Raw genomic sequence first — 12261 nt, 5'->3', positions numbered from 1 at the left:
GTTTGCTTCTGGCTGCTCTTTACTTCATATATAAATAGAGGAGCAAAGAAATATGTCCCCCCCACACTCCTCTGCGATATATAATCTTTAAACTCTGGATGCACGAATAGCGGGCAGTGGGAAGGAACACAAGAACACTGTATCACACTGGGTTCCCAGAAAGCAGAAGCAAGCACTGGAGGCCTGTAAAATTTTTAGAATAACTGGTGACATTGACAATTCTTAGATGTCAAAAAGGAACCCCCTAAAAGATGCACTTTAAAAAAAAATAACTTCTTACTATGGATATTTTTTCAAATACACACAAAGTAGAAACTAACATAATGAACCGACACTATCACTCAGCTTCATTCGCCAACATTTTGTTAAAGCTGTTTCCTTTAATTTTCCAGGGTTTTGGCTTTTTTTTTTTTCTTCAAGATTTGAAAACAAACACCTGACATCATACTATTCTACCTATAAAAACTTCAGTTTGAAAGGATACCCTTTCTTACGAATAATATCAAGTATTCAATAAATGTCGGTGGCTATGGCTAGGTACTGTTCTATGCTTTACATTTGTACTTAAATTTTCATATATGCTAAACCTCATTATTAAACACATTTTGCACATGAGAAAACTGAGTTTTTATTGGCTCAAGGTCACACAGCAAGTAAGCGTGGACCTAGGGTACGAAACCAGAGGCTACCTCTAGACTACACTTTACTTTCCCAACTACCGAAGTATGCTGTCTTTCCTCTATATGCATTATTCTAGTTGTTCCTCGTGGGGTATAGATTGTGATAAAGTGGGAGAGGGACTGCTGAATGGGAAAGAGACTGGAAAAGATGCTACAAACATGAGCAGCTGCTCACTGCTTTTCTTGCGAAATTTGCTTTTCTAAATGCCCCAAATGAGAAAGGAAAATATAATTGGATATCATCAGTCTGAATTGCCTAGGACATAAGAAAGTCACTTCACAGAGGGAAAAGCAATGTTCAAGTCTCTTCCACAGAGGTTAAATATATACAAACTTCTTTTAATCTACCCCTCCAATCAATGACCCGGTTGAAGGGGGTCCAGGCAAGTGGGAGAGGAGTGTCTCTAGTTCCACCAGACCTTTAAAATAGTTCAAACAAAGACAGCTCACAAGCAGAGGGCTGAGCAATCAGTACAAGTAGCACTTGAATGTTTAATGAAATCTTTGACTAAAAAATAAAAGGACCTGGAATAAAAAATTCTTCTGGCCGATGTATTTCTAAAACTACTAAATAATTAAAGATTCGTAAAGAAAGGGGAGTCTCCTCTTTAGCCAAAAGCTCCCCTAAAACTCTTCCTAGTGATTTATGACAGATCTTCAAGTAACAGAATTATCTTCCCCATGGAGCCTACCTAGGGCATCGTCTTCCCCATCTTCCACTTTTCCCAAACACAAACAGAAGTGCTCCTTCCTTGCTCCTCGTGCACTTTATACATAATTCTATTAGAATTATATCTCTATTGATTAGCTATATTCTAATCAATATTGTGGTGTAATTATCTCTTCCTTCTCTAAGCTATCAATTCCTAGAGAGCCAGGACCCTACTTTGGTCCTCCGTACATTTCCAATCCCTAACCTTCAAACCACTGAAAGTAGTTGAGAAAGGTTTGCTAAATGAACAAAGAAGCTGAAGACGACAGAATATGGAGCAATCTTTTTGAGAAGGAATCTTTTTATCAGTACCTCTCTAATCTTAGCACCTTCATTATAGCCCACAAGTTCCGCTCCCTTTAAGAGTCTTCCCAACAGCTACTAGTCCAGGATGCATAATAACAGAGACAATAATCTCTCCAGGGCTGGAGAAAGAATCGTCACTTTGGTTTGTAAGAGTTTTTAGGGAACCAGGGAGAACTCAGCTTGAAGAATTTGGACGGTAGTCAAAACCTTTTAAGAGCTTTTATTCAAATATAAAGATGCAGAAAGGTATTTGAAATGCTTGCTTTTTACACTTAAATGCTAAAGGAAATAGGGAAAAGAAATAATTCTATATAAAAAACTAATGATTACTAAGCAGCCCCTGGTCATCCACTTCATTTTTCAAACAAAAAATTCCCTATCTAAAGACTAAGGGTCTGGTTACAGACCTCGACAATGGGGGAGGCACTCTTCATATACTGCTATGAGTCTCCTTGGATTCCGCTCTAATACTGGCTAGCCAAACCACTTAGGATCTTATTTGGTTAGGCAATCCCTTCAAGTAAAAATCTTTGGGTAAGAAAGTTACCTCTCTCATCAATTTGAGAAAACTCAAAATAATCTCCCAGTTTAATCTGTACTACACCGGAAAAAAAAAAAATCCCATCACATCTTTTACATGCCACTCTTTGGCTACCATGTTACCTTGGTTAGTGTCCTTCGGGTGTTCTATATGAGCAATGACTTCCTTGAGATAACTTTCCTTCTGCTTTTCTAGATCTGATTGTGAAGACGTCGGAACATTAGTCCTTGAACAAAGCAAACCAGAAGGAGGAAAAACAGTCCATTAGAACCATGAGTATAGTGCTTTGTAGAGAGAAGTCAAATATTGCTGATCAGTAAGAATAACTAACTTTTGGAAGCAAAATACTCTTTAAAGATCCAGTGACAGAAGACAGTATTAGTCACGTAGTATAAAGCTGAAATCAAGTATGGAAGTAAGAAAAAAAGGAAGATGAGAAATAGATACAAACTCCTGTTAATAAGGCGTAAGAAAGTAAAGATTCCCCAGTCCCTAGAGAAAGAAAGCACTTGTTGAGTAATTCAAGGTTAATCAGGACATAGCTAACTTGATAGAGCCACAGAAAAACTGTATGAGATAAAGACCAAAAAGAACCAGCTGGATGTGGCAATTATAACACTGGTGACCTTGGCAAGAACAATGTCTGGCCCTTGCTCATCCTGACTGCACTGATAATTGCAGAGTCAGTGGATGAGAATATTGAGATAATAAGTACATTAACTGTCTCAAGTAGCCTGACTTGGCTCGTTAGTATAATTTCCACTGTAACTAAGCCATAAAGTTACCCTCAATTATGCAACAAAACAAAAAACCAAAAAACTGGAGTTAGGGATAGTAGTCAAAGGAGACTTTCGCCTTATTTTTAATATATTAAAAAAAATTTAAAGCAGTGAGGCACCTGGGTGGCTCAGTCAGTTAACCATCTGCCTTTGGCTTGGGTCATGATCCCAGAGTCCTGGGATGGAGCCCTTCGTTGGGCTCCCTGCTCAGCGGCGAGTCGGCTTCTCCCTCTCCCTCTGACTGCCGCTCCCCCTGCTTGTGCACTCGTGCTCTTTCTCTCTCTGTCGAATAAATAAATAAAAGCTTAAAAAATATATAAAAATAAATTTTAAAAATAAAAAATTTAAAGCAGAAAAATTTTAGTATCTGTGTAATCAAAAAAATTTTTTTAATCTCACTGTAAGGAAGCCAATCTGACTCAACCTAAAAAATGGCTTTGCTAATTGAGAAGGCCCATGTAGAGACACTGCCATCTCCTGGCAACAAGAGAATAGATTGAAAAGGTGACCCAAATCTGTAACCTCCACTAGAATTTTTCCCCAAGGACAGCTGCATTCAAGTTGGGAGAGATGACAAAAAGGATTTTCTATATAATTGTATTTTAATATTTGTGTTAAAATTATTCTAACCTCCTGTCATATCTGTGACCAGGCTTGCCGATGCACAGGAAAAGAAATCTTACATTTATATAGTGTTTTCACTAATAGGTCTTTTTTACTCCCAAAATAACCTTGTGCGGCAGCAGAGAAGGCATCATTAGCCTCATTTTGTTGACAAATAAACTGAAGTCCCAGATCATTTGACTTGCCCAAGGTCACACAGCTACATGTTACCGGTCCCGGAACTTGAACGTATGCTTACACCTGGTGCATAGCTTTACTCCACACTAAGGGGGAACTGAGGAGGGGAAGAAAGAAATTGAAGAAAACCAAAGAAACCAGTATATTATCATACTGTTACCTTCTTTTGGCTTGAAGAACAGGAATGACTTTGCCTAGTCTTCTCTCATTGACTTTCAGCTTCCCCGAATCCTTGTTAAGAACATCCTGCTTTCGTTCAGAGCAGAAGGAAAGACAATTATAGGGAAAAAGCTGAAAACACTATTTATGGACATATTTTTAATAAAGGCTACAGAGGCATATTCCCGAACCCTCCTGTGTACCAGGCACTATGACAGATACTTTAAATGAGACTGTGACTGTACTTTTAAGGAAAAGAAAGAAACCCTAAGTGGTATGCCCATTTGATAGATGGAATCAGGCTCAAAACGGTTAGGTAAATTGCCCAAGATTTTTCAGCTTTTCAGTGGCTGATCAGGTGCTGTATCTCATGGCAACCAAAGATTGAGACTTAAGCTAAAACCCAAAGAAAGTAAAAATAATAGTAAAAGCATCACTATCTTAATTATTCAATAAGAAGTAATTTAATATTATATACCAGTTCCTATATATACATTATTTCATTAATCCTTACTGTACTGTGAAGTATTATTCAGTACAATTCATAGATAAGAAACAGGAGGAAAAAGAGAGGCTAAATAATTTTCCAAGGGCACAGTTCTAGTTAGGATTCAAATCCCAATTTGTTTGATGAATACAAAGCTCTGCTATACAGCTTCTGAATGAAAATAATTTTTCTCTTTATCTTGAAAAAATATACTTACTTTGTTTGATGAACTGGAAACAACCGGAAACCTCACTTCACAATTTGACTTATGTAATTCATTTTTCCAGGATGACCCCGTGTTAGGAGTCTCTGAGTGGTCCAAGATCTGAGATAATACAGGTGTAGGTCTCTTACTGTCTGGTATATTTTTATCAGACACAGTTTGTTCAAAGTCATTGTCTGAAGGAGAAGAGAGTGGAGGCACATCCCAAGCAGAATGACTGGGACTGATCCCTTCAGACTCAGTGCAGAGTTTGCTCTCATTTGGGCTAAGACCATCTTTTCTCATCTCTTCCCCAAGGGACGAGGGTTTTTCGGTATCTTTGGATGAATCGGTCTTGTCCTTATCGAGCACAGCATCACAAACTGTTGGATCAAATGGTGTAACAACTGTTATTTTTATAAGATTTTTTTCTAGTGCAAAGTGTCTGTTTAATGGTTTAGTAGGAGTTGGTCCATGACCAACTGATGTACTTAGTTGAGGTAGTTTTAAGAGGCCAGGGGTCTCAGCTACTGGTCCCAAGCTGCACAATGAATTTTTCTCTTGGGAAGTGTCAAATAGAATCTGACTCCCTTGCCCTCCCTTCTCAACACTCCTGCTATCATCTTTAAAGTCATCATCCTTCAAGAGCTCCTGAATATCTTCCTCTGTGAAACTGAAATGGCCATCATCCTCTTCTCCCTCAGACAGATCTAGTAAGGAGTCATCCAATCCATCTTCATCCAAGGAACCCCAAGAAAATGGTGCATTGTCTTTAGGCAAGAGAGAAGATCCAGAAGACCGTTCAGAGGGCACTAGTGAGCACGTCATATCTAGAAAAATAAGAGGCAATTTCCCTGAGGAACAGGAAGTACCCCTATATCAACTTCTTTCTGTTCTACAGCGGTGGTGTCCTGATATTTCGAATTCTTTGCACTGTGACTTATAACATTAGAAATAATTTTAAGATATTTAACCTTACCAGAATCATGGAAATAAACATTATAACAGTGACATACTTTTTTTTGTATGAAATTTTGAAAATTTTGAAATTCTGAATTTTGAAAATTTCTGACATAATTTTCTAGTGAAAATTAAGATGCCATAATATCTAAGTTGATAAGGACAGAGGAAACAAGCATCCTCACACACCATCAGTATAAGAGTGTAAGTCAGCACAATATTTTGTAGAGAGCAATTTGCAATACCATTTGATCCCACAATTTCAATTCTGTGAATATTTCCTGCAGCAGTACCTATCCAAATGCACATGGATACATTTATAAGGATGTTCAAAGCAGCATTATTCAAAATAGCCAAATATTGGAGACAACCTGAATGTGCATCACCAGAACTGCTCAGTGAAATCATGGTACATTCATTCTATGGAATACTTTACAACTATTTAAAAACATAATGAAGCGGATCAGTATATACTATCATGGAATGATATCCACAACATACAAATAAAGCAAGTATGTATTATGTGAAATGTTTGGATTCTCACAGTTTATACTTTAAAAAAAACAAATGTATAACTTCTGAAATTAAAAAAAAAAAACAACTTTAAGATTATAAGAATTGTCTTCCATACTGTGTGGAGCTGCTGGTGTGATCTCTTTGCCACGAGACCAAATGGAAAAAGGTTTCAGCTCCCGCTAGCTGTTCCTTTCAGGAGACTTGTCAAAATGATTGACTCCCACCTTCCTGCAGGCACAAAGAAAATTAGAGGATCTTCTCATCACTTTCAACTCTGCTAATTACAAAGTCAAGTGTATTATGCTTTAAGGTGCTCCATCTATTAATTTTGATCTTGATTTTTTTTTAAATACCGGAAAGTTGGATTCTGAGTCAAGAACATCAAAGAAAAACCTTTAGAGGAAAAATTATGCAACTAAGGAACTAGTTTTGTTCCTCCCAACAATTTTGTACTTTCTTAAGAATATCATTTGCTCCAGTAAGATGAATACTGGCTTGAGAATACTGAGACCTTGCTTGTAGTCCTGGTTCTGTCACTAACCAGCTGTAATAATTTGGATAAGGCACTTAACCATTTGGACTTGTTTCCTCATTTATAAAATGGGGACAGAATGGAGAAGGGGTATGAGGCAACGTCTAAGATTCCACCAAGATCTATAAGTTAATCATGATCACACATGCCAAAGTCTCATTTTCAATTTATATATAAATGCAAAGAACAGGTCCAGAAAAATATAAACACAAAACTGATGACTGTTATAACCTATAAGCAAACTGAGAGACGTCAAGGGAAGACTTCAGTGTCATTCCACTTTTCTACTTGAATATTTGTATATTGCTTATATAATTAAAACCTAGCTTTTAAACAGTCAGTGATGGACCCAACTATTTTCTAGATAAGGTGATAAAAACGTATATTTCACAGATCATGTCAACATCTGAGAAGCTGTAAGAAATGCTTAAACACTGAAGTCAATAATTTGGAAAATTCCTCATTAGCCTTCTAACTGTGAATTTCCCCCCCACCCCACTTTCCTTCCACATCTTGAATTTTAGCTTTAGTTCACGCATTCTTTCAGAAAATATTTTCTGAGCAACTATCATCACAAAGCACTGAGAAAGGTAACATGTTTCTATATGACTTGCTAAAAAATAAACATATGGTTTCCATCCTTAAAGAATGTATAATTCGGGCACCTGGGTGGCTCAGTCAGTTAAGTATCCAACTCTTGATTTTGGCTCAGGTCTTGATCTCACGGTCGTGAGTTTGAGCCCCACATTGGACTCCACGCTGGGCGTGGAACCTGCTTAAAAAAAAAAAATGTATAATCCTCTTAGGGAGATAAATTGAAAGTTATGCACCAATATGAGAAAATATAAAATGGTATGGACAATAAAGTACTAGAAAAAGAGAAGGAAAGGAGAGGATTACAGAATTTAGAGTTAGAATGGGTTTACATAATGTACAACATGGTGACTATATTAACAATACTGTATTTTATATTTGAAAGTTGCTAAGAGAGTAGGTTTTAAAAGTTCTCATCATGAGAAAAAAATTGTAACTATGTGAGGTGATACATGTGAACTATCCTTATTGTGGTAATCATTTAGTAATATGTACATTTATCATTACATCATACGCCTTAAACTAATACACTCTATCAATTGTATCTCAGTAAAACGGGGGGGGGAGATAAAATTTTTTAAAAAGAAGAAGCTTAGTTAAATTTACTCATAAATGATGTGATAGCAAGAAATACTAAGTACCAATTACAAGCCAGGCACTGTGAAACATATTTTAAAACTTCTAATTTAACTTCTCAACATAACTCTGTAACATAGACCCTGCCAAATAAACTAAGCTTTCTGTTTTATTTAAACTTAGGGCTGCTAAGACTTTTTATCTTATTTTACCAATATTCCAGCATTGTTATGAGAAAGTTCCAGGCACTGCAGGCATTGAAGCAGTGAAGAGAAAAGTAATTTTCTCTGCCGAGTGATTGGGTTATTTTATATTGTTTCTTTAGGCTGCAGTAAGAAAAAGTTTACTTAAAGTTTGTAGATGTCAAGCACAAGTATCACAGGAACTGAGGGTAAGCAGCTATATTTCTGAGATGCCCTTTCTCAGCCACTATCTCCACTCTCACTCAAACTGCTTCCAAAGGGTCTAGTTCAAACAGCTGGCATGACCAAATGAAGAGTTCAATAAATGTTCACTCTTGGGAACTAACGTGAGAGGCGTTAAGTAACTTAACCAAGCACACAGACCTAATAATGCTAGGACAAGGATCTAGACGCAGGTCTAATTCCAAAGGTAATGTCTTTTCTGCTACCCGTCATAGATTTGCCCAGGGTGGGTCAACAAATGGCGGAGTCTTCCTAATTTCAGCACACTCTCTAATATACTATGAAAGATAAAGATACTGAAGAGGGCTTTTGATCCCTTGGCAAAAATAATTTAAACCACTTTATTACACACAGGCTTCCCTTGACTTCCCAGGTAGAATAGAACATGAGAAATACCCATGAATGTGGCCACATCTCACTGGAAGAAAAACATCATTACTTGGAAACTTGACTGTGCACACACAGGACCAATATCCTTCACAACAACTGAAAGCATCAATCCCTATACCACATGACATCCACAGACACAGAGCTCGCTCTTCTGAGCTTCTTTCAGAGAATGTTCCAGGGTGTTTAGGAGCGAAAGCACGCAAAATAATACTATATATATATATATATACACACACACATACACACACACATAAGTACATGTATATGTATGTATATATGTGTGTGATATATGTACATGTATGTATATGTATATACACATGTGTATATATGTATATACACGTACATATATATAATTTTAACTTGCACAAGTCATTCTCTCTACAATTTTATTTCCTCATTTTAAAAAATGCTTTTTATTACACATAACTTACAACACACACAAAAATAACAACAGTATAAGAAGCCCTCACATACCCACCACAGCCCCAACAACTACCAACCCATAGCAAACGTTATCCCATCCACTCCCCCACTTTACCAGATTATTCTGTTGTTTTGTTTTGTTTTTAAAGATTTTATTTATTTACTTTGACACAGAAAAAGACCCCCTCTGAGTCCTCGGATTCAGCCTGCCTACATCGATAAAATAAAGCTGAATGCCGTGCATAATGACATCATTGTTACTTCCTATAAATTTTATACGCTTAAAATATTTAATAATAAAAATATTTTTAAATTAAGAAGTCAGTAGAGAAAGACAATGACTACATTCTGTAGTTTCAAATGTCCTCTCCTACACAACAGAGACCATCACAGTCGCTACCTCATAGTGTTGTTGCCAGAATTAAAGGAGACCATGAACATAATGCACATCAAGTACTACCAACAAGCACGATGGAAAAGCTCGGTAAGTAGTGGCTATAGTTTCTATTTCATCCCATCATCACCTCCCTGACTCCTAAGAGTCTTAACAAAGCCTAGGAATGGTAGGAAAGAATGCTAATCTAGTTGAGAACATCCCCTAGGTCCTTGCTTGTTAAGAAATTATCTAGTATACTCAAATCTCTTCTAGTTTAACGGAGCGTCCGCTGAATTAATTAAAGACCATGCTGCGTGGACATCTGAAATATCAGGCAAATCCTTCAAATTAATGGTTACTGAAGTATCCTGTATAGAGCAACTGAACTAAAATTCAGAGACCTCACAAGTCACTTAAAGTCTCTGAACCTCAATTCAGATAACATTTATCTGAAAAATGGGGGATACAATTATACGCCGTTAACTTCAAACATGAGGATCAAATGAGGCGATGTTTATGAAAGCACTCCAAACCTAAAAACCCTATACTAATTAAAGTTGATATTTTATGAATTTGCAAGAGGGAGGAAATCTCAGATAAAATTAAGGTCTAAAGTGAATGTCCAAAAGACATTCACTTAGCACTTCTCTGTCTGCCATTCTACCATTAACTGCTTTTCTTGGCACTTGCTCTGTAAGTTCCACCTAAAATGAGAATCTCTTTATCTTTAAGGGAAGAATATTTTCCCCATCTCCCAAGTCTATCTCATAATTCCTCTGGTTCCCCATCCCTCCTGTGACCCTATTCTGTCCTTCCCCATCTCTCTCACCTGTCCACCCCCTTCTTCACACTTCAGTTTACCACCCCCTCGCTCTGTTCTCTAACCACCTAGCTGCAACCTCAGAAACTGGTTCCCTTGCTATTTTTATCGTACCTAAGAAAACCTATTGCCTTAGAGCACAAAGCCTTATTTTTATTCAGGCCACTAAAATTGCAACACCAGACACAACCCCATATTATCCTCTTTCAAGGTTCTAAAACCAAGGCCATTACCAAGCTAGATCTGATAGGCATGGCCAAGGGCAAAGATTATTTCCAAGGGACAGGCCTTTGATTTCCAACCTTCCCCATAGGCAATAGGTGTGCAGCACACAGCACAAAAGGCCCTCTCTAGGCTTTATCACTCCATAAAATGGGCATAACAGTTAAAATCAAAGTGAACTGAAATTATCTGTAAGAATTCTGCAACTTCCTTTGAAGTAAATGGAAATACTGTAGGACAGAAAAACAACCCAGGGCTGGAAATCTGTTTTAGGTTAACATTTCACTAGATATGGATTCCAGGATTCTCATCCCACAGGGGCACAGAAACTATTACTAAGCTGCAGCAACAGGTTTCTTTTTAAAAAGAAAATATTTTTAAGATAATTTAGACAGGGGGCGCCTGGGTGGCACAGCGGTTAAGCGTCTGCCTTTGGCTCAGGGCGTGATCCCGGCGTTATGGGATCGAGCCCCACGTCAGGCTCCTCTGCTATGAGCCTGCTTCTTCCTCTCCCACTCCCCCTGCTTGTGTTCCCTCTCTCGCTGGCTGTCTCTATCTCTGTCAAATAAACAAATAAAATATTTAAAAAAAAAAAAAGATAATTTAGACAGGATAGCTAAAGCTTGCAGCCTCTAACAAACCCACAAGAAATTGGAGATCAGCAGGTAGGCAATTCAATCACTTCTTTCCCCTCTCCGGGGCCCATCCTGCGATGCCAGCTGCCTTCCCTCCCGCCCAGGAAGGAACTGGTGGCACCTCCAGTCCCGAGAGCCAGGAGGAAGCAGGTAGTTCGTAGACTACTGCTTGGGCTGCCCCCTGTTCTCCCCCAGAAGTGCGACGGCCTCAGCACGGCATCGCCCTCGGGGCTGGGCCTTCGCACTGCCCTCCTCCCTCCCCCGAAAACACCGAGAATTCCCGCCTCCCCGCGGAAGGCGGGAGAAGCGCGGACTGGCTCCCCGCCCCTCCCCCCGCAAGGGGCCAAACCGACCCCTCAGCAGACCTGCGCGGTGCACCGCTCACCTGGAGGGTAGCCACCCACACCCACACCCGCACCTCGGTAGGACCGAGGCCCAGCCAGCCCGAGGGGTGGGTCATCCTCTCCCTCCCCCACCCGCAAGGCGCGGCGGGAAGATCTTCCCTAGCAACAGCCTCCCCCCCAAGTGGGGCAGAGGCAGCGGTACCCCCAACCCACCTAACACACCCATCCTCCCCCACCCCTACTGGGCAGGGAGACTGACAGAGCTCCCCGCCTCACAGGTGACCCGACGGCCTCCCTCTTCCGCAGCAGGGTGAGGAGCATCTACCGCCCGCCGACGTGGGGGTGGGGCGCAGGGACACTCCCCCTCCCGCCGCCATCACCTCAGGAACGACAACCAGCCCTCTCCCAGCAGGGCGAAGGCCTCCCAACCCTTCGACGGGGGGGACGGGCATGTATGGCCCCCTAGAGAAGCAACAGGCGCCCCCATCCCCCTTCCGGCCGGGAACGCAGACCCCCTCATCCCTCCCGCTCTTCACCTCCGGAAGCGAGGCCGAAGCCTGGGCGAACGACTGCGCCTCACTCCGCCCCCTGCGCCATTTTATCGCCCCCTCCCCGACCTCCCCCACCCCGAGGCAGCCAGGCCAGCGCGAGGGGGAGGGCAAACAGACAGTGATTGGCAGGAAGCCGCCCCGCCCCTCAGGGGGTTGTGCCCCGCGCAGACGCCGCAACCCCGCCCTCCGTACCGCCTAGCCTGCCTACTGGCTCCGCCCCTTTCTCGTCT

At 40.3% G+C, this 12261-nt stretch overlaps 1 protein-coding gene across 10 annotated transcripts in view; it reads right to left on the bottom strand.

The window, feature by feature from the left end:
* The window catches only part of S100PBP (S100P binding protein), a 47511-nt gene that overhangs the window by 22380 nt on the left and 12870 nt on the right, over positions 1-12261 (bottom strand). For 2 of the 10 annotated variants that reach the window (XM_034648626.1, XM_034648632.1), the window contains exons 2-4: positions 4683-5497; positions 3980-4068; positions 2362-2465 (exon numbers count right to left, since the gene is read on the bottom strand). In XM_034648626.1, the coding sequence (XP_034504517.1) occupies positions 2362-2465; positions 3980-4068; positions 4683-5495 (1006 nt within the window). In that variant the 5' untranslated portion in view covers positions 5496-5497. The other 8 variants (XR_004622214.1, XM_034648616.1, XM_011228261.3 and 5 more) reach the window with 8 other exon arrangements.

The sequence above is a fragment of the Ailuropoda melanoleuca genome, chromosome 2 (assembly GCF_002007445.2).
Source record: "Ailuropoda melanoleuca isolate Jingjing chromosome 2, ASM200744v2, whole genome shotgun sequence".
Lineage (NCBI taxonomy): Eukaryota > Metazoa > Chordata > Mammalia > Carnivora > Ursidae > Ailuropoda > Ailuropoda melanoleuca.
Note: the sequence above shows the minus strand (reverse complement) of the source record. Positions and strands in the feature narration are given on the sequence as shown.